The 24077-nt window shown below is 39.9% G+C and overlaps 1 protein-coding gene across 1 annotated transcript in view; it reads left to right on the top strand.

The window, feature by feature from the left end:
- The window catches only part of MYO3B (myosin IIIB), a 394363-nt gene that overhangs the window by 64803 nt on the left and 305483 nt on the right, over positions 1-24077 (top strand). Inside the window, exons 7-8 of the mRNA XM_030580743.1 lie at positions 1396-1472; positions 17942-18087. Coding sequence (XP_030436603.1) covers positions 1396-1472; positions 17942-18087 — 223 coding nt within the window. The remainder of the gene's footprint in view (positions 1-1395; positions 1473-17941; positions 18088-24077) is intronic.

The following is a 24077-nucleotide window of genomic DNA, read 5'->3' as shown; positions in this document are numbered from 1 at the left end:
ACTCTGTTGATGTGAGCAAGAATCAGAGTCAAATAAAGAAGTTTGCTGTAGGGCTGCAACCAATACATGGTTCAGCGTGGTACTGAGGAAATCATTGAAGGGCTGCAATCACGCTGAGATTAAAAATAAAAGACCATATTGGAATTTAGCCATAAGGGATGTCTACACTGCAGCATGGGTAAATGGACGCTCTGCTTGAGCTACTGTGCATAGCTAGGGTAGCCCAGGTGGCAGTTTGGATTATCCCCCCGACGGTATAATCCCTGGGTATGTACTTGGATGGTTAGCCCAAGCTGATGCCCTGGTTACAGTGCTATTTTTGGCAAGCTAGCTTGAGCAAAGCTAGTGCATGTTTATCAACCTGTGCTGGGAAGCACACTCCATGCTGCAGGATGGATGGACGCTAACAGTGTAAACTGAGGAAGCTGATGTTCCAGCTTCCAAATTTTATTTATTAGCAGCAAATGTTGCTAAATTATATCTATTCCACATTTTTTTCTATGTCTGTGGATAATACTGTAGGAAGGCAACATTATGTTTTATGAAAAAAACATTCATTTGAAATACTTTGAAGACAATATTGGTTTACTGGTAAATTCTTTTGGAGTCTCAGAAATGCTAAGGTTCAACTGTATTTTGACCAGGGTTGACTGGATAGAGCAGAACGTTTTCTGTGTATGTTTATTCAAATTTTTTAATGAATTTGATTTGGCTCTATTTGCTCTCTGTATGTGTTTGCTTTTGTACTTGTCACGATAGTTCATTCCTCTTCAGCAAAGCACTGATGCATGTACTTTATTTCAGTACACACTTAAGGTTAAGATGAGCTTCAGCGCTTTGCTTCACAGGCATGGACTTGAGCATGTACTTAAAAGCTTTGCTGAACTGGGGTATTCATGAATATTCTGGAAAGCAAGTCTGCTGGCAGAAAGGTTCAGAGTGTGAATTTTAGCTGAAAATTGGGGAATGTTTGTGAAAAATAAGTTTTAAATTCACTTTATGTGAGCACTTACATTACAGGCTTGATTAAGAGTTGTATTCCTCCAGTCAGCAAATGGAAACAGACAATGTGATTTAGGTCGCCAGTCAAATAGTTTGAATTTGAATGAATGAGCTTCAAACCAAGAATTATTCAGAGCAATTATCTGAACAACTCTGAATAACAAATATGTTAGAGAAAGTTGTGGTCTGCCCTTGAACAAGTCATGATTAAAACAAAATGTGAAATTCATCAAATAAATAATTTCATACAAATGATACACCTTGCTCTGATTTTGACTGCTGTTTTGCAGACGTGCTTTAAGGATCATGTGTTTGTTTTCCTAAGACTTGATATAATCTGAACTGAAAATACATCATAAATTTTAGGCCAAAATCTGAATCCGTTTTTTGCAGGTGTTTCAGCCCAGCTCACCAGCACCCGGCTACGCAGAAACACTTCAGTGGGAACACCCTTTTGGATGGCACCCGAGGTGGGCAAAGCATTTTCTTTATTTTGTTTCTGTTGCCTCTGTTCATTGCAGTACACAATTTTGTCCCATTTCTACATTGGCTTAAAAATCTGATACCGATAATAACCAGAAAAAGCATTTGGTGGTTCCCAACTATGGTTCTGTTTCATTTCCTTCCATGTCTGTAGCTCTTACGCAATGGGATGAATAGACAAATTCGATCCCTTTGATAACAGAGGCATTATCCTCTTCTATTAAAGAGGATTATTTGCAGCTTTTCCATAAAACTATAGGCTAATCTACAGGAAACTTATGGTAACGCCTTCCTTAAGGCATGAAATAACTCTAGCTTTACACTCTGTGATTCCCCTCTGCAGAGTAAGAGAGCAGGGCCAATGGCTATTGCTCTTGCCATGGTGAGGGGAGGCACTTATGGGAGTGTCCATACAGAATTTAATAGATAGCTTTTCCATGGATTTCTGTGAATCATTCAATGGATTTTTGTACAGAATTATATTCCAACTATAGAACTCTGTATGGTTCAAAAAGCCTATAGAAGGGATCTAATCTCTATGAAATTTTGTGAGTTTTTAGCATAATATATGTAAAGCTAATCCTGTTATTCTATCCCTATTATATTTTACAGGACTTATCCTTAAGTGGGGTGTTACAGTACAGCACATTAAGTGAGCCCCTTTGCTCAGTTGGTTATCTGCTTAGCTGGGGATCCAGATTCCCAGCCTGCTCTATCTTTTTGGGCTCTTCCCTTGCCAGACCCCATCCCCAGGTGTTCCACCAACCTGGGCAGGGGGTCACATGTGGACTCTGTGCTACAGCGGAAATCCAGAGTTCTGGAAGTAATCTGGTCCTTTCCACGTGCTCTTGTGTGGGATGGGTGGCACATTGGTCAGTGTTTGAAGATACCTTTAGCAGTTTATTTGTGATTGTAACAGGGTGGATTAGGCCAGGAAAAGAACAGTGGCAGTAAGTCCTCCCAGTGGCCCAGAGAGACGCTGCAGGAATCAGCCAATCAGGGGGAGGCCTCAAAGGCCAGAAAGGTTGTAGAGAACAGTCAATCAGGTCCCAGGAGGATCATATAAAAAGGAGCTGCAGAGCCAGAGACACGCAGTTCCTTCCTGGAGCCAGAAGAATGCAGATGATGCTCCTGGCTAGCCAAGGGAAACTGCAGCACCACAGACATCTCAGTGCTGGCAGGGATTGGGGAAGCAAGAAAGAGCTCCTGTTTGGCTGCTGGGCCTGAGCACAGAAAAGCCCTAAGCTAAGAATGAAGCACCGGTGAAGACTGAGGTGGTGAGGAAGTGGCCTATGGAACTGAAAGCAGTTTCATTAAAAGGACACAGTGGTGAGTGGTTGCTATTCTTAGGGTTCCTGGGCTGGGACGTGGAATGCTGAGTGGACCTGGGTTCCTTCCATAGGCCACTGGGGAAGTGACTTACAACTGAAATCCCCAGAAGAGGATCTGAACTAGTTAGTGACCTAACTAGTGATCTGGAGCCAGAACAGAGCAGAGAAGGTGAAACCATTTTGCCTTCAGGGAGGAAGTCCCAGGGATATGGCCTGATACCTGGGCCAGGACTGTTTAAAGACTGTAGACACACCCAACCAGAAGAGGCACTTGTGAGAGGGGGAGCCACACCATTACAGAGATAAGATACACTTCTTCCATAACACTTGCTAAGATTCCTGGGCTGAGCAAAATGGATATTTCCTTCAGCTGGACTTGTTTTGTGGGTCTATCTGCTTAGTTCTGAAGGTGGTCAATATTCTCATGCTGCCCTGGAAGAAATGAGCACTGGGAAGGTATTTAAAAGGAATGGGTTGGTAGTTAGTACATTACTCTTGTGTGCTATCAAAGTTATAAGTAGTAATGTTTATCCTGATCTATTACTGTATTGAACTAAACATCCCCATAGTAAACAGGAAGCTTAAATTAATGAGGATGCTAATGCACTTGTTCTTACTTTTATATATATATAAACTATGTATCGTGCACGAATGGATGGAAAATGTTTTTCCCATCCTGGTAATATTTTGAAGATTTCAAAAATTTTTCAATTTTGTATGGGGATGAACCTGAGACGTTTAGACATTTTCCACAAAAAATGAGAGAGCAAGAGAGAGTGTCACCAGCCCACCCCAGAATAGGTGATAATCTTGTGATTAAAGTACTTACCTGGGATATGGGAAAGCCAGATTTGAATCCTGCTCTGCCTGATGTGGAGCTGAGACTTGAACCCAGGTCTCCCACTTACAGACTTGGAAGAAAATAGATGGAGTCCTGCAAAACCTAGACTCAGCCCTGTCTCATTTAGCTCACCATCTGTACATGAAAGTGTCCAACTAAAGAAAAACAGTCTAAAATCAAGGTTCAGATGGCACTCATGAAACACAATTTTACAGTAAAAAGCAGTGAAATAAATGTAGATTCCATAATATCAACTATGCATAAAGATAGCTAATAGTCACCACATGGAATCATTCTTTATGAAGAACATGTGCACCAATCTTTTGAAAGAGCACCAGGCTTAGATGTGGCAAGTCCATTACACTGCATGTTGCTATCTTGTGTTGATCAGAACTCAGGGAGCGACACATTCAACTTTAGACCCCTAGAATTTCACCTGAGCTGCAAAGTGAACTCCATTGAGTTCTTGTTTAAAACAAACACACAAAAACTCTAATTGCCTCCTGCAGATAAGGTGAACTGTTAAGATTCTAAGACTGTAGATGTTTCTTTCATTTTAATCGTCAATGTGTGAAACAAAAACCTGAAACCTTTGTATGTTACAGGAAAAAAATCTTTATTCCCATTGCAAACCTATAGCACAGTGGTATGTTATAATTCAGTGGTCTGATATCAGATAGTGTGGTGATAATACTAAAGTAGCTATTAAAATTGTTGTGTAATTTATGGGAGATAAACTGGTTGATGTTCTACCAGTACCTCAATGAACTTTTATACCCAACAAAATAAGAGTTAATAAGAACCAGCTCTTGAAAATGAGTTAATGCCTTGTTGTCTCCATCTATTTTTGGATAATAGATTCGTTTACTATTTATTTGCTTTGCAAAGTTGCTTTCACAAATAAAAATTAAACTACTGGTTTTCATTGTCTTTGCTTTCGCTGTGTCCCTTTTGAACATTACCTCCCAGTTTAGAGCAAAGAGATTTGTACATTATGATACATTTAGTGTTTGAGATCAAAATCAGATAAGACCAATCTGGTTTTGTTTTAACATTTCTGACATATTTTAATTAGTTTTATTGCTTCATGAAAAGTAGTTCTTGGTTGCAATGTTATTACCAGTCCAGCCTTAGGTTTTACATAGTCTTTTTCTGTAAAGACTTAGTTTGGCCAGTGATTTTCCCCCACTTGTGACCAGGCACGCAACATCTGCTTAATCATGTAACTCCTTCACCCACAAATGTTACCAGCTAGCATGCCAGAAACATAACAAACAGCATGAGGAGGAGTGCCAAGAGAAAAAGAGCTCTGGCACAGCTCCTTGCCAGCCTGCAGCACTGGCATTAAACACTGGATAGATGAGGAAAGACAATGAAAGGCTAAGCATAGAGGAGGGGATCACAAGTCGTTGAGACTGCAGGTAGTCTGGGCAGTCTATTAGCAGAATTGGTTGGCTTTGTCCAGTGTGGAGCAAGGCCTCTATATGCTCATATGTAGCAAAGCATGTTTAGATCCATGGACATAACAGAGAATAGAAATGAAGAAAATTAAAGGATCCCCATCAAGCTTCTAGGCAAGAGAACTGACTCAGTGCACTTTTATAACAGCCTACCCAGAAGCATCCCACTGGGTATGTCTACACTATGAAATTAGGTTGATTTAATAGAAGTTGATTTTTTAGAAATTGATTTGAAACAGTCAATTATGTGTGCCTCCACTAAGTGCATTAAGTCGGCGGTGTGCGTCCACAGTACCGAGGCTAGTGTCGACTTTCGGAGCATTGCACTGTAGTAGCTATCCCAGAGTTCCCGCAGTCTGTGCTGCCCATTGGAATTCTGGGTTGAGCTCCCAATGCCTGATGAGGCAAAAACATTGTGGCAGGTGGTTCTGGGTACATGTCATCAGGCCCCTGTCCCTCTCTCCCTCCCTCCATGAAAGCAACTGCAAAAAATCATTTCTCACCTTTTTTCCTGGGTTACCTGTGCAGATGACATACCACGGCAAGCATGGAGCCCGCTTAGCTCACTGTCACCGTATGTCTCCTGGGTACTGGTGGCAGACGTGGTACTGCAGTGCTACACAGCAATATCCCCTTGCCTTGCCTTGCCTTGCCTTGCAGACAGCAGACAGTGCAATACGACTGCTAATCATTGTCATCGTCCTGTGGGTGCTCCTGGCCAACCTCGGTTATGTTGGTCAGTGGTGCCCGGGCAGACATATGTGCTCCTGGCTGGCCTCGGTGAGGTCAGTCGGGGGCGCCTAGACAAAAATGGGAATAATTCCAGGTCATTTTCTTCTTTAAGTTTTGTCTAATGGAGATTCAGTCCTGCCTGGAATATCATTCGAGCTGGAGGCCTGGAATATCATGCCAGTCAGCAGCACTGCACGGTCGCACCTACCCCAGCCTACCCCTTGCTCCCATGGCTCATGAAGCCTGGACAGTAGTAAGGAGCAGTTCAACTATAGGCTGAGCAAGTGCATAACAGTGCTAGAATGTGCCTTTGGATGTTTAAAAGCTCGCTGGCACAGTTTACTGACTCGGTTAGATCTCAGTGAAACCAATATTCCCATCATTATTACTGCTTGCCATGTGCTCCACAATATCTGTCAGAGTAAGGGGGAGATTGAGGCAAATCGCCTGGCTGCTGATTTTGCGCAGCCAGACACCAGGGTGTGCTGTGCATCAGAGAAGCTTTGAAAACCAGTTTCATGACTGACCAGGCTATGGTGTGAAAGTTCTGTTTGTTTCTCCTTGATGAAAACCCGCCCCTTGGTTCATTCTGCTTCCCTGTAAGCCAGCCACCCTCGCCTCCCCTCCCACCCTTTGATCTCCACTTGCAGAGGCAATAAAATAAAAGTTCGCAGGGCTTTTCCTGTCTACCTGGCCAGTGCAATTGAGTTGAGAGTGCTGTCCAGAGCAGTCACAATGGAGCACTCTGGGATAGCTCCCGGATGCTAATACCATTGAATTGCACACTACCCCAAATTCGACCCAGTAGGGTCAATTTCAGTGCTAATCCCCTCGTTGGGGAGTAGCACAGAAATCAATTTTAAGAACCCTTTAAGTCAACAAAAATGGCTTTGTCGTGTGGACAGGTGCAGGGTTAAATCGATCTAACACTGCTAAATTCGACCTAAACTTGTAGTGTAGACCAGGGCGCTGTATTTTTACTGTTCATCCCATTTCATGCAGTTTTAAGAGATTTTTTCTTTCTTGTAGATTAGAAGTGTACTAACCCCTTTGCATTTGCAGTGACTGCATGACAGAGAACAGTACCTTTGACAGTGTCCCTTTAAGTAACTGCAAGTATTGCAGGAGTCTGGGTTTTATAAAATGGTACAAAAACATACATAAAGAGAGAGAATGTGCAATATTAAATCTAAACAAAAATAGTGGCCTCCAACTGAAATGATGGGACATATCATCTGTTTGAACCACAGGCTATTTGGGATAGAGCTTACATTCTGCATCTGTTGTAAACAAGCAAAGGTCTGTATCATACAGCATACAGTTTTGAATATAATGCAAACATTTGTTTCTTTTAAAAAATGTTACAATCCCATCTGGTCTTCTTTCTTTTGCCATGGAAAACTGATTACAGTTGAGCAGAGAAATGAACCTGCTGTAATGGATCCAAAAATTGATCTCGTACAGACTCACAAAGAGAGGTTGATATTTTACCATCTCCATAACAACCAGCTAACGTCACAAAAGAGACATGAGACACCTTAGTAACTATCGTGCCATCATTATTTATGGCATCACCCTGCTTAAAGACACTCTAAAATTAGTTTAGACCATTCATTCTGACATTGCCAAGGGCGAAGATGACAAAATATTTTTATTAAACCCAGATAATTCAGGATGCTGTTTACAGTAGTGTTTTGCTTGAGTAATTACTATCAGGGTTAATGGTTGAAATCTTACTCAAATTTTCTGCTCTCCACTCCCCTTCTAATTGTCTCGCTGGAAAATAATAAAAATAATTTGAATAAGAATCCAAAGAAATAAATGGACGTTTTGGTGTAAGTGATCTGAAAATATGGTTACATGTAATGACTGAAAGGCATTCTGTACGTACCACATCAGAACAGAGGCAGCTCTTTTCAAAGTTCCTGTTCTGAAAAGATGTTTCCAAGTAATCCAGCACCCTAGGCATATTCACCCTCAGCAAGTAAGCATGCATCTGTGAGCCACCATGTATGCACTGGTCAGGCATTGTAGAGATACAACTCTGTGAAATAACTGCACAGTGCTCAACTATCCACTATGCTTAGGCTTTGCAGAATTTTATTTAAACACAATAATTTTGAAGGATAATATTGGTTAAGTTTTAAGCATTTTTAAAATTCTTAGCAATTAAATTTTCATAGTTGTACAAAATAATGCATTTTAAACATTTTTTTCTAATTGTATTGATTTAAATGTTCACAGTCGTGGGAAATTTATGGAGCGGGTCAGCAACAGAGGAAATCAGAAAATGATTATTTAATGATAGTAGTTGAGATTCAAAATGTTAAAGTTTTGTAACTGTTGAAATACAAATTGTCAACATCACATGTTAAAATATACAAAGTATCCTTTAAGTCAAACTCTGTGAGTCCTCAAGCAGCAGTTTTTTTACTTTGCCTATCTGTAAAGTTTGATTATTATTGATGGAAATATTTTTTCATAGGTTTGTGTGTGTCCAGTGAAAATTGATATTTACCGATAAAAATCGAATCCTTCCAAGTCTGATTATGCTTCTCCTTGAACTATCTTTTATATTTCAAGTACTGTAAGGCTCATGGGCTTACATCATTATAGTTGGTTGCCTTGTGTTTGTGTGAATGACACTTTTATGTTCCATCAGATACAGAATTTGCATTACTTTTTGTGATGCCTTCTTAGTTTTTTTTAATGCATGTGTAAATTGTGCTATGAAAGATGAAAATCTAGAATTATGAGAACTAGAAAAATCCTCCTTGATAACAGCTTTTTAAAAACAATTTTCCATTGAGTCGAAGGTAGGATTAGTGAAAGTTAATGGAGACTTGTACAGTGAAAAGAAAACATAGGGCAGCAGGCAAAGAAAGTTTCCTGGCTCCTTTTTATCTGATATGTGTGTGTGGGGGTCCTATGGAGAGACAGCAGAGGACAACCCCAAACAGCTTACAACAAGTGGGTCAATAGGAAATAATCTGAATCAGAGAAATTGAAAGCATATAGTCTAGAAAAAAATGAGGAAATTGGACTAAGCCCCCAATGAGTAAATGGGCCTTCTGGAAATGTTTTTCTGATGTGTGTGTATGTCAAATAAGAGCATCAGGACAGAGAAAAAAGAGCAAGAGATCAGTGCATATCCTGGGTTTAACCAAAATATGGTTGAAAAGTGGAAGTGGGAGATAATTTTATGGGAAGTAAGCTGTATACAGGCAGCTGAAGAGCTCAGGGGAAAAAAAGATTAAACCTAAGAGGTAACTTAAGAGTTGGTTATTATGTTAATCATAATGGGCTCACACATATAGGAATCATTTGCAGAGACTGAAACAGAGAATACAGCCAGGCTAGATTCAGCATCATCATTGCTGATGTTACTTTTATAAATACTTCTTGTTGCCTGTTAAATAAGTTACCTAAAATCTGTGTCTGTCATCCCTGAAGTACTCTGGGGACAAAGGAGGAGAATCAAATTTAATCCTTTAAATTGAACTCACCTATACATCTTGTATTCCAAATCTTAAAAAAAAATAAAAGAAAAAGAAAAAAAGAATGGGTGGCAGGGGAGCAGTGGATTATTTCCAGTTCCAGTTCCAGTTCAGAAGTGGTCAAAGGAACAGTGCAAGATTCTTACCCTGAATAGTGAAAATATCACAAAATCAGATTATGTCATTCATCCAAAACTTTGCAAGAGAAGCTCACAAGATGTTAGCAGTATTAAAGATAAACTCTTGACCTGGTCCAGCCTGAAATCTGAACCTCAGAACTTAAGTGTAAACCTAATGTGAATTAGCATTGTCACCCTGTGCCAAATCTAGCTTTAGGAACAAGAATTGCCATACAGGATCTGGAACAGACATTGGGAATGACTTAAAAACAACAGAGATTGAGTTTCCATGGACACCAACTTTTACAGTTTACTTATAACCATCAGAAATTGACAGAGATGAATAGATGCTAGTTACTTATGGGATTGTTGAGCACAACACATTTAATAATGTGTTCATTGAAGAAGTGTATAGATAGTAAAAGATATCATATCCACCTTGGAAAAGATATCATAGAAGGTCAGTGGAGCCAAGATTTCATTGCTAGCATCTATCCTAGAAATCAATGGGAGTTTTGCTGTTGACTTAAATGGGACTATGACTTCAAACAAGGAGTCTGAACTGTATCAGCTCCCTGTTTGGGGTCCACGTTACCAGCCAAGAGAACATAGCATTCAGCAAGATTATTCCAATAAAGCAGAATGCTTTCCTCCTCCTTGGTGAAATAGACATCTCCATGAAATTTACTACTTCAGATCACAAGAGCATGCTTCTGAGAATGTTGAGCACCTGCTGCTCTAACTAGATATACCCACAGCACCTTTTATTTTAAAAAACTCCTGTCTATTTTCTGGCTTTGAATCTGTTGTTTGTTTGTTTGTTTTTGTTTTGAGAGAGAGAGAATAAACTGAATGTTGGAACAATGAGAAAATACTTGCAGTGTCACACTGTAATATGAGCGACAGTCCTGTGGCACCTTATAGACTAACTGAAGTATTGGAGCATAAGCTTTTGTGAGTGAATACCACATGTGTCTGACGAAATGGATATTCACCCACAAAAGCTCATGCTCCAATACATCTGTTAGTCTATAAGGTGTCAAAGGACTCTTTGCTGCTTTTTACAGATCCAGACTAACACAGCTACCCCTCTGATACTGTAATATGAGGTGCTCTCTCTAGATTATGTAAACACAAATATTAAACTAGCACAATATTTTTGTTTACATTCATATATTTGAAAAATATCTAAAACAATGAGTTGATCCTGCAAATTTTTACAAGAGCAGTCCTTCTGATGTCTAATATTCACATGAATAAAGGGCTTTCAGGTTCAGGGCCTGATTTTTGCTCCAAGAACAGTAGCCTTATGCCAGATTTCATCTTGGAGCAGGTTTCTTTTGTTTATACCTAAACTATATAAAAACCTAAAAATCAGATTGATACCTGTAGTTAAAGGCATCTAATACCTGGAATAGAAAATCCAACTCCCAATCCAAATCACAGAACTGCATTCATCTGAAAATTGTACTCTGTTCTGTGTTTCAAAATTAATTCTAAATAGACATGTGCAGTGCATACAATCCTCTAAAAAGCACTGAGTATGTTCCCCCATTTCCATCCTTCAATTTATTTGTTCACCGCTCGCTTGCCTACATCATGGGACTCAAGGTCAGCCCTGGGTTAATAGCTTTAGGTCTCTTTGCTTTAACTTCTATTTAGCTAAAATTAGCTCTTCTGATAAGAGCATTTTGACTATGCATTTAGGTGCCATTCAAATATGAAACTATTTTTTGGTTGTAAATTCTGATTACCACAAGAAATTCTAGGAATCCACATGATAAAGGGAGACAACTTAAACAGGTGAGAAATCAGAAAGTATAAAAAAAATTCGTTTTAATTTTTTTGCTGCCTGAAAGTAATTTAAAAGTGATTATGCATGCAAAACTGGTTTGCATTTTGTAATAGAAAATAAATCTAAGAAGAAAATGTGTGGCCTTTTGGCCTTTAGTGAGGAAAATTTTGAAAATATATATTTACAGCATGTGTAATGCATGTGTGGCAAATGTCTATTTTCATAGCACTGATTACAAGATACATTACTGAAAGGACTCTTTCTAGAGGTTAGATTTGTTTTCATAGCATGAATTACATCAGATAAAATTAAAAACAAAAGGGATATTAATTTTAAATTATCTTGGGCATAAACCAGACATTAACTATCTGGGGTTAGGAAGAAACTTCTCCCAGGATAGGCTATTTCATAAATGACCATAAAGGAGATTCTTGCATCTTCCTCTGAATTGGTATTATCTGGCATGAAGATGAATGAATATGGAAATTTCTGAAAATTGAACTCATTTGGTGGGAAAACAATACAATAAATCTACTATGGTAGCAGCAGAGCATAGATTCAATTTTGAATTTTATTGCACACAAGTTTCAAGAAATGTTTGGCACTTACTATTATATTTATGCTTGTATTACTGTAGAGCCTAAGTCCCGCCTGAAGCAGGGCCACATCATGCTCAGCATACATTGTGAGAGACAGTGTACTCTTCTGCTAGGATCCAGGCTTTGGACCTGGGGGACAGTAGCCAAGGTGAAATCCTCCTCAGTCTGTGCTTGGGTCAATGAGGAAGAATACTTCTGGATATGATCCAAGTTGGACTATGTATTTGAGCAAGGGAGATAGGGTAGGTAACATACTGCCTGGTCTAGGATTTTCTTCTGATGCCTCTGTCTTTCTAGCTTCCTTGCACAGCAGAGAGAAGAAAAAAGAAAATCTCAAACATCAGTCCCTTAGAACCTGAGGGGCTTAAAGCACTTTTTGACAGAAGGGCATGTCCCCAGGAATATGTGGTTCTGGATCTCTTGCAGAGGAGGCAGGCTGTAAAGTTTTGCCTTTTGTATCAATTTAAAAGATTCTTGCTCTGCAGAGGATTGTCTAGACACCAGCTATAGCTCAGAAGACAGGACAAAACCGGGAGGCTCTTCAGGAAGGGTGGATCTTGAAAATGAACTTGTGATTGCTAGGTCTGGATCTGGTCCCTTAAAGCCACATATGTCCTGAAGCCCCATGGTAGGGTCTATGGAATTGAATGCACAGGAGAATGAGCATTAACTTTAATACAGTACTCAAAATAGGCAGCAGTATCGTTTTGGGACCAGGAAGTCACAGTTTTAGGCCAGACCTACAATACAAAGATTTGTCTGCATAGCTATGTTGGTCAGGTGTCTGAAGCCCCCTCTCCCCAGCGGACATAGTTATGCCAGCAAATCCCACAATGAAGGTGCAGCTAATTCTTGTTTGTGGAGGTGGTATTAGAATGCTGACAGAAAAACTCCTTCTGTTGGCATACTATGCATCTATGCCAGGGTGCTCTGTTGGAATAGCTATACCAATACTGCTATACCAGCAAAGCATTTGTAGTATAGACAAGGCCTTAAACTCCAAGACAGAAACCAACCAGCTGCACAAACCAACCTCCAAACAACTGTTTTGCTGTCCATGCTCATCTTCCATGGGTGAAGCAATAAAGCAGAGTCTTACTTTCCCTCCCACCCCACCACAAGCTTCTGTGAAGGGCACACAATGGTAAACTCCTAACAAATCCCAAGGTAAATGGCAAACTGTCTTCAGTTCAGTAATCACTCAGTCTGTGCTAATGCAATCCATATACATTCTACATACTCACTAGCAAGGTGGCAACAAATGCAATGTCTTTTCTGATCAGCTTCTCTTGCTAGAGGTGAGTGATGGAAAACTGCCTGAAATGCACTTGGATGCATGTTTAATTGCAGATTAAATTTAGTTGGAAACAAAGAGAACTCATAATTGACAGAGAATTTGATTATTTTTAAATGCTTCTCACCTGGGATGCCGGGATTTTTGCTGTAATGTAGTTTTACTATCATGTACCGTATTTACTAAAGGCATAAGCTCTCAGCTGTAGACAGGAGAGTATCTAAAGATGCTCCACATGTTCTCTTCTCTTTGCTGGAATATTGTAAGTCTTTAACTGTTTGTGAAGCCTACAGAAGCTCAATGACATTGTTCTGGAAACAGCACCTATATCCCTTCACTACACCATCCATCATGAATGCAACTTCCTGTGACACTCATTTAATTATTTTGGCATAGCTTGTAAATAAACTTTCTAAGAAAGTTTAGATGAAGAGTGAATTTTGCTGTCAAACTTCAGACAATAGATTTTAGAATTAGAATAAATGGCAACATGCCATGCTTATGGAGGGAAAGGATGGCTTTGTGGTTTAAGTCACTGGACTTGGAATCAGGAGATCTGGATTTACTTCCTGGTTCTGCCATAGATAATCTCTGTGACCTTTAGCTGATCCTGAGAATAAATCTCTCCATGCTTCACTTCACTTCCCTGACTGCAAAATGGGGGAACTGCTACATCTGCCTCACAGGATATTGAGAACAAATTTCATAATATTTGTGAAGAACTCTCTCAATGCTGTGATGAGGACCATGCAAGTATCTAGACAAATGTCATCTGGGGATAGAGTGTAGCAGCTTTGTAGCCAAGCAAATAAATATTTTTGACCTTTCAAGAAAGTGAACGAGAAAAATGTCTATTTAATTAGCTATGTATGGGCTAACTGTTTGTGACTTCCTCTGAGTCACCATCTTATAGGAGCTGACTCACATGATTTCAGTAAAGTGATGTGTCATTGGGAACACAGATGTTTTTGGGAAGTGGATAAAGAATTTAAACAAACTAGAGAAAATTTAGCTTCTTCCTTGATTATTTTTTTTTCTTATTTAAGTTTTTTGATGAAGGTCAAACTAAAGCTACAATGAACTGCAACAGGAATGAAAGAGTTATTCTTGAGCTGCTAACAGCATTGACGCAATATAATGGAATTCAGAAAGCTACGTTTTGAAAGCTAAAGATAAGTCCTTGAAGAAGAAATGTCCCACTGCTTTTTTGACCTTCTGATAGATACAGCACCAAATCTGCTGTGCAGAATGGGGGTGTTTGCATCATTTCACCCTTCGCCTACAGGATCGCTGACTTCCTAGCTAGGCACCATGAAGGGAGGCTTTGAGGAAAGCTGAAGGAATACCCCATAGGTCTGTAATTATGTATAGCCAGTTGCCACAATCATTTTTGTATGGTTCAGTGGTTCTAGATGCTATTCCAGTCTAGCCGGAATGACAGATATGGAGGGCTTGGTAAGCTTCTCTGCAGTGTGAAGAAATTTCCATTACCTCTGAGCCCCCAAGCCTAATTCCTCTTGAAAACTGTGTGTGATGGGGTATATGAACCCTGCACAGACAGGGATGGGGTTAAGGAGACTGTGTGCTCTAATCAATAATTATGAAGTGAGTATTCACCCACGAAACCTCATGCTCCAAAACATCTGTTAGTCTATAAGGTGCCACAGGACTCTTTGCTGTTTTTACAGATCCAGACTAACACGGCTACCCCTCTGATACTTAACTACTAATATAAATTGTTCTGAAATTCAATACTTTTTAATTGATTTTTTTAAAGTTAATCTTTCATTGATAAATGTTACCAAAAATTTCATCTTTGAATAAGATCTGGAAGTCATGAATAAAGAAATGGGAATAAAGAACCAGTTTAGGTCTCGAGTTTACTCTGGTGTGTGTGTGTGTGTATGAGAGAGAGAGAGAGAGAGAGAGAGAGACGCTGTGCCTACACCAACTCTTCCAGTGTTGCTAAACACCAGTGGAACTGAACTAGTGAAAGACTTTTGGGAAATGTAGCTAGTGTATACAAGGCTGATGGAAAATATTTTTTACCCCTAAAGTGAGATCAGATTAAATTAAATAGGCTGCATAATGTCATATGGAAAGACATTCAGCTGGTTTATTTTATTTGTTGGACATGGTTAGCAGTTTTGCTCTCCTTGGAACAAGGGTAACAATTTTGTACCATGTTCATTTTTTATACACTGTGCTCTGCTTTCAGCATTGTTCTCACACACCTCATAAGCTGCTTAGCTAGTGCTGTCAACTGAGTACAGTAGCACCTTTCCTCAGGAGCTTCAGCCCTTTAAACTCAAGACTCCTTTCATCTGGTGGGTCAGCAGTGCTAATTATACAGTGCTTGTCTCCAGCTAGCAGAGCTCCAGTCATAATCGTTCTGCTATATATTATATGCTTGCAGCTATGCTTTTCTACATGTGCTATATCTACTGAAGCCAAGACAAAAATAACTGCAGTTCTGAATAGTCCTAGGCAAATCTCAAAAGGGTTTGATGTTTCAGTTCCGATAAATGTACATACAAATGCATCTGTCATCCTGTCCCCAAATTAGCAGTACACATGCCAAACTTCTCCACTGCATAATCCTGTGTGTTACATTCTCTTTCCCCATCTTTTGTGTCCATATGTTGTCTAGTTTAGGGCCTGATTAAGTTAATGGCAAAACTGGCATTGGTTTTCAATGGGAGCAGAATTATACCCCTAAATTATAAACTCCTCTTGGCAGGGCAAGTATCATCCTGCATGTGCGAAGACTCATATGGTACTATAAAAATAAGAAGTTATCCAGACCTCTGGAGCAGGACCTGTCATGAAGCGGCTTTATCACTAGACTTCTACTTTTATTCCCTGTGGCTAGCATAGCTAACTCCATGAGTTCTGCCATCATAGGCAGCCCAGCAAATATCTACTTCTTCTGGCCCACAGTGACCACACAGACAATTGCTGTATGTCTTGATTCCTGTTCTGCCTGTAGAGTATTTTGGTGCTTCCAGTCCTACAGCACTGCAACATACCTGGGCATGCAGCCATCCAGAAACTCTAACTAGTACAGAACATGATAACGTATCTTTTTAGCAACATGGGCTACTGTGAGCACATCAGACTGGTCTTTACACTAGCATCCCATAGAATACCATGCCAAATTTAAGGTCTTGGTCCATATTTTTAAGGCACTCAATTGCTTGGGCCTAGGATGATACCTACATGATCATCTAAAGCTCTGGGATGAGGACAGTGGTTGACAACTCCACTTCTCAGATATAATGGAACTATCCACTGCCAGAGTAAAGCTTGTCTGTTTAGGAGACGGACCTTTCCTGGGGAACAGTCCAAGATTATGGAATGAACTCCCACAGCAATGAAGAACCCCCACAAACTTTTTACTTTAATTTTACCTCTCGAGTGAGCATAAGAGGGAAAAAAAGCAACCTCACATGACAGATGATGATGATGTTTAATGCACTACTGGAGAACACTCAGACATCCCGCTGATGAGGGTGATATACGAAACTAAAGAGAACAGAATAGAAGCAGGAAGTTATCTGACATACTAAAGTGAAAAAAATTAGGGAGGAATGTTATCTGAATATTTGGTTCTAGCTTTGCGAGAAAGTTCAGGTATGGGATCTGATTTTTCTGAATCAATTTGCTCTAGACAAACAACTAAACTAGATAGACCAAGTGGAAGGACCTGATTAAAAATAAATTATTGCTGTAATAGGAGATGCTTTTATGTTAACCATAACTTATACTGCCTCTGCAAGATTTTCTTATCTTGTATATTCAACACCCTTTACTTATTTTATAGGAAAATAATTTGTGCTGTCAGCAATTCTGTCTATAGTAAACACAAATTTGCAATTTAATTTCACACTATGCAGAAAACTATGCACATACCTATTAATGACACCACAGAGTATAAAAATTTTTCAAAGCACTTGGTGGTGGTGAGGCATTTGAGCTGGAAAATTTGATGCAAGATTCCAAACCACAATAAGTGCAAGGGTTTTTGGATCTGAGGTTTTGTTTCGTGCATTTATAGAGACAAGGATCAAATTTTAACCTGGATTTGGTTTCTGACCTCCACAGCAAGGTTTGCGGATGTTCACATTTAGGGGTTTGTTTTGAGCTCAGATCTAGTTGTGAAACTTGTGATCATAAGAATGTAGATACTGACTTTCACTGGCAGGGTGCATACACGTCCTGGTGCACAGGTCCTGATCCAAAGCCCCTTTGAAGTCTATGGAAAAGCTTCCATTAACTTCAGTGGGCTTTTAGATCAGGCCCATGATATATTGATTTAGCTTTTTCTATTTACTCAAATCCGGGGGGGGGCAAACTACATATATTTGCAAGAAATTGACTGATGAGAGTGAGTGATGGAATATTTTTATCATGCGAATCACCCTTGCACCTTACAAAATAGAAGTTAATAGGTATGTAATAGAATTGCAATAGGTTTCAGTAGAAATTAAAATATATAGAATTTAATAGAGATTTTTTTGTAGAGTTGTTTGAAGCAGCCTGTACAGTTCTATAGCAGGGGTATAATTCTCTATTAAATTTTGTGGGGATATTTTTTTAAATAAAAACGAACAAACCTAAGGAGAGGTTATAATTCTATAAGACATTTCCATCTGGGAAATGCAGGCAAAGCTGCAGAAATAGAAGTTGCATGTGATTTTGGTAATCAAAAGTGCATTAATGTCATGCGAGGACAGCACGAATTGATGAGAAGGTTAATACATTGTTTTTCCTGCTTTTATCTGATAGGTCATTGCTTGTGAACAGCAGTATGACTACTCTTATGATGCTCGTTGTGACGTATGGTCCCTTGGGATCACAGCTATTGAATTGGGTGATGGAGACCCACCTTTATTTGACATGCATCCTGTGAAAACGCTTTTTAAGATTCCAAGGTATGGCACTAGATGGCTCTCTTGACTCACTTTGTTGTTCACAGGGAGTCTAGTGAGAAGTAAAATAAATATTTGGTAAACAATTTCTCCTCGAATTGTAAGAAACCATCACTGGAAAACAGATAAAAGAGAGTTATCATCATTATGAGGATTCCTATTCAATCTGGCTTTAGAAATAATTAATAGTAAGGGCTAGTTGAAATAATAGAATTCTAAATTTACTTTATTCTTCTCTTGGGTTTTGATTTTATTAACCATCGACAATAGACTGCAAATGTAATATTCTTATCTGTAATTGATAAAAGCATTTGTTTCAACAGAGGCAGAAGTGAGTATCTGAAATGTAGCATAATGTTTTTAAATGGCATTCCTCTGGAATCTTAGACTTGTCTGATTGTGGAAGACATACATGTAATTTTGAGAATGTTATGTAGCAATCTGTCAGTTTCACTAAATTGTGTCCATCATTTCTTTTGTTAATTTGCCCTTGGATGATAAGATGTACAATATACATATAAAAAGAAGATGGAAGCTCTCTCCATACTTATTAATATCACCTGAATATTTCATTTCACATGATCTGTTTTTGTTTTGCTTTATGATCACCTGATTGGGGTTTCTAACTGGACAAGTCAAGATTTTATTGTCAGTGTGAAATAGGGTTTAACAAGAGGGCTATGGTAATAATAGGAAAAATCTCTCAAGAATTTGTCCAAGGTTGTCTGCAAATTGGCATATGGTTGCCTTTCCCACATTGCATTTGTAAAGGAAGAATCACCACTGGCTGATAGCAGTTTAAAAGCTGTGACAATAAAAGTGTTTGACCTTTTGTTATCTGCACAATCGCACAATTATCACAGGCTTTTAAAATTTCTTCTGATTGCAATTTGCATTTCTGATTAGGTCTATTTATATGCAGATGAGGCTGTCTGAGGTTCTGCGTCATAATGTTATCTCCTTGTACCCGACCCAGATGTGAATTGACACTACCGTTCCACAAATTATTCAGACTGAGGCAGCAGTTCCTCTGGTTGCCGTGGCACAAATATAGAACAGGACATGGCAATTAAAGCAGCAAGGGAGGCTCCAGATTTCAAAACTAATGTCCATAAATTTTATCAGATGAATACTCAAACCAGTTTAGAAGGGCTGCAATCATGTCATAGTGTTAAATAACAGCAAGGGATAGGAAGATCTATGGAATGGGACATGTGGATGCTTTGATTTCTGTGTATGATTTATCTCTCTCCCTACTCACTGATATGTCTGCATGACTTTGCAATATCTAAGATGGGGTGTCTACTCTGATAAGATAAATAGTGTGTATTTACTACTTAAACTCCTTAATGGCAGAAATTTTATTATTTTTTTTGAGAGAAGTGATTTTCTTCTGCTTTGCATTTTACGAGCTAGAATGCCAGTACTAAAAACTATCCACTTCCACAAGACATAATAGACTATGTTGGGTGCTGGATGGGAAGAGGGACTGCTAATGGGATATGGTGCTTGTCATCTCCAGGTACTGTTTTAAATCCAGTTCAGGTGATAGTGAGCAGTGACAAAAGTTGCTACCGTCAGGGGGGCTGTTTGACCATCTAGTGGTGTTTGACCATCTCAGTCCAGTTCCTGGTGTCCATACTATATCCAATGCCCTTTTTAGCAGTTTCAGCACTGAGCATGTTGGCACTGTCATGCTCCCCAGGGTTACTCAGAGTTGTGAGGTTCCTTGCTACTATCTACCCTTAGCATGGAGAAGGAATTTAAATTTGATTGTTTTTGGAGGGGCATGTTCTGTGACCTCTCTGTGCTCCAGAGCCAGAAGAGCTTGCTCTCCCTGTCAGGGCCCTAGGGCCAGAGGAGTTCTGTGTCCCCACTAATTATTGGAGGGGGTCCCATGCTGCTGCTTCCCACCCTGGCCCCCATCTTTGTGCATGCCCCTGGTGTGAAGAAGTCTTGTCTATCCATAAAAACCAACAGCCTCTGGCCACCAACACGCACTGACTTCCAGGTCTCTGCAGATCAATCTCTCTCTTGTGCAGGCTACTGACAGACATGCCAATTCCCGAGCCCCTCTGCTAGTGTCTCTCTGTTGCCCCTCTGTTGTATCCAACTCCTGTTACTGGACATTCATATGAATAACCAAGTAGGCTATCCCTGAAGGGGAAGAGTACTCACAGCTAGACTAGAATAACTCTGGATCAGATTCTTTATAACAACACAGCACTGTAATCTAGCTATAGTGAAAATAAATATACATTTATTAACAAAGGTTTTAAGAGCTCACGAGTAAGGATAGTAAGAACAATAGGTTACAAATAAAACAAAACCATCAAATTCAATCCTAGGTCTACACTTATTAATGGTTATCTTTTCTATTTAATAGAGTGGAGTTCCTTGCAAGCATTCAGTCTTTCTCAGACCTGCTGGTTTTCAGTCATAACCAGAATTCAAGTTTTCATGAATATCTCCCCACACCCTACAAGGGTAATAAATGGAATAGAATCATGTAAATGGAATAGAAACATGTCTTTTTTTCCTTCCTCTTATAGTCCAGTAAGCCTTTGAAATTCACCCCCAAATAAGACTCTTCTCCCCAATGCTTGATGTTCAGTGTGCTCCCTCCTGTTGGTTTTACCTATTGACCTCACATGCGAACAAGGCTTCCCTAGTGTTGGCTTAATTTACATGTGACAGAGAAAGATACATCTTATCTACTGTCTGGAAGAAAAAAAACACCGTTTGTCAACTGCCTGGTTACACATGTATTTTTGGTAGGTATGCAAAATTTCTTCCACCTAGACCATGCATATATCTTGTAATGCTATTGATGACCAGTGTGATATGAGTGTTCATTGATACCTCACAAGGCATTCTTTATAGATAAATACCGTGAAAGCAGTATGTTTGGTGAGCAGTGAGTTTGGCAGGTCAGATAGGAGTTGCTGTTACAGAACAGTCAACCCTTTGCCAATGGGCCTTGAGGAGTTTTTAGGGTCACAGGCATCTCTCATACTCAAAGATTTTGTCTCCAGGACTTGGTTCAAGCATACTGAAGGAGCAGTGTGTGGAAGCATTGCACATGGGGGAAGCTTGCAGCATAGCTACCTGCATTGTATAGTACATAATCCTCTGAATTTAATTTTCCATGGCCGTCAATTTGGCACCTTTCATGAGCAGGACAGTCACAATAAGGAGGCAGGCCTTTAGAGCAAGGTGTGCACATGAAGCCGTGACCCTATGAAGTTCTTATTTTACGTGTCAGACCCTTCTGAATTTCTAAGAAATCTGCTGGTGGCAGAGACATCAGCCATTTTTGTTCTTAGAATTGCTGTAGTCTCTTACAGAGGAGACATGCACATGGTGCTCACTCATGGAGACTTTACTTTTGTTCCTTCTTGTTGTTTTCCCTTAACTGAAAAGAAGTCATTTGATTGAAAGTCTATGGTTGTTCCTTATGTATGGAGGGAAAACAATACAATGGGCTCATAATATCTTCTCTTAGTATCTATTGATCCAATCTATCACAATGAAATAAATTAATTAATTAAAAAATTCCACTGCCTTTTGGCTTGTGTAAGTAATAAACCCTGCTCTCATGATCAGCTTATTTATTCATAGGCCCAAACAAACATATTTAGCTCTCTGGAGTGCTGGTGCAAAGCAAATCAAAGGAGATGGAGGAAAGGGAACTCAACATTCAATTGCTTGTGCAGATTCTCAATTATACAGCATTGGATGATCCACCAGTATGCTGAGATGGAAGTTCCTGGGGAGGCACACTGCTCTCTACATACCCACCCCAACCTGGATAAAAATACGAAGTTAAAAGGTATGTATATGGAGGGAGGTAGCCCCCAGTTTTTCACTCTCCCATAGTGTCTCATGCTAAAATGGAGGCTCTCCGTTTCTTTCAGGTTTTCATTGTTGTATATTTTAAATGGCATTTACAAGTAAAGTTTCTGCTATCTGTACATATATACACACACAATGATGCAGGGATGACATTACACTGAAGTTTGTTGTAGAATTCTGTGGTGACTATGATAATGACAGTCAAACAAACATTTCATCTGGAAATATAAAATGCCACCAGGTTATACTGGACAATAATGTTATGAAGTATTGATTTACTGTACATATCTCATTTCTGCAAACCATCCTCTATTATTCCAATGTCATTGATTCTCAGTTGGCCATTTCGCTGACTGGACTGATTCGAATCCTTGCAGCGAGTGACTCATGTATTTCTTTTGGATTCTCTGAAAATATCATGTCCTCGTTCCTCTACATACATGGCTACAGCTGGTCCATACCTTTCCATTTCCAACAACATTTTTGTGTGTCAGACTGGCTGTATGCGCTACACCAGGGTTAGGCAACCTATGACATGCATGCTGAAGGCAGCACACAAGCTGATTTTTAGTGGCACTCATGCTGCCCGGATCCTGGCCACTGGTCCAGGGGCTCTGCATTTTAATTTAATTTTAAATGAAGTGTCTTAAACATTTTAAAAACCTTATTTACTTTACATACAACAATAGTTTAGTTATATATTATAGACTTATAGAAAGGGACCTTCTAAAAATGTTAAAATATATTACTGGCACGTGAAACCTTAAATTAGACTTAATAAATGAAGACTTGGCACACCACTTCTGAAAGGCTGCCGACCCCTGCGCTACGCATTTCATCACATTAACATAGAATTTTGAGGTGTTTCATCAAGGAAAGGACAATTAACCCTCATGAATTAATTTAAGAAATGTTAATGCTAGTGAAAAGTACCAGACTGACAGATTTGGACACAGGAGTCATCTACTTGTTCAAGGGACAGATACAGCATAGCCAGCATCAGTGAAAGCTTCCCTACACTAAAACCCCAATATTCCTTAGTCCCTGAATTTGGGTGATAGAATAGTTCAGTTGCCATGCTAATTCAATCCTGGGTCTTTCTGATCAGACTGTCAACAAGCATGCCAATAAGAGCGGCATTATGATTTAGACACTTGTCAACTAGAAATTGGAGTAAGACCCAGGGCCGGCGCTTCCATTAGGTGACTCTAGGTGGTTGCCTAGGGTGCCAGGATTCGGGGGGCGGCATTTTGTGCGCTCCCCACGGGGCACACAGGAGCTTCCAGTTCTGTTCCCGTCGCGCTGCCAAAGAAGGACCTTGTGCCGATGTGCCGCGGAAAACAGCGGCAGGCAATTGAGCAACTCAATGACTGCCACTGTCGCCTGCGGCATTTCGGCGGAAGGTCCTTCTTCGGCGGAGCGACGGGAGCGGAACCGGAAGCTCCCTCACGCCCTGTGGGGAGCGCACAAAATGCCACCCCCCAAATTCTGCCTAGGGCGCCAGAAGGTCTGGCACTGCTCCTGATGAGACCACAAATTAATTTCCAATAAATGACCAAAGAGCAGGATAGTTCTCTTTTTTTAGTAGAATTATTATTCTTTCTTGCTGTGTCCTCTAAAGGACTGATCCAAAGCCCATTGAAGATAATGGATCAGACCCTGAAAGAGCAACAATATTATCCTGGGGCTGGAAGGATTGATTTCTTAGGAAAATTTATCTATCTGTCTATCACCTTAATTATGCACTAATTGTGGAGGAAGTAACAGTCTACAAATATTTGAAGGATATCTGCACCAAGGAGGCGAGTAAATGAACACGGCCGGGTTGTATAACTAGGAACAATGGAAGAAAATTTAAGGAAGGAAACAGAGCTGGTAGAATCCACACTGCTTGGGACTTTTAAAACTAAACTGGACAAAACAATCATAGAAATGTCAGGCCTCATGGGTCTTTGAGTCATCACATTCCAGTCCCCCACCCAGCAGCTCTCAGACAGCAGCTGGGACCAGGATCCATGATGTCCAACAGGGCACAAGCCTACTTTGTGATTGGGAGAGGTCCAAGGCTCCTGAATAGACTGTAGCTGCTTTTTAAGCCATAGGAGGAAACAGGTACAACTGGGCTTCTCCCTGCCATG

Source organism: Gopherus evgoodei, chromosome 11, assembly GCF_007399415.2.
Source record: "Gopherus evgoodei ecotype Sinaloan lineage chromosome 11, rGopEvg1_v1.p, whole genome shotgun sequence".
Lineage (NCBI taxonomy): Eukaryota > Metazoa > Chordata > Testudines > Testudinidae > Gopherus > Gopherus evgoodei.
This window is presented reverse-complemented; position numbering and strand designations above follow the sequence as displayed.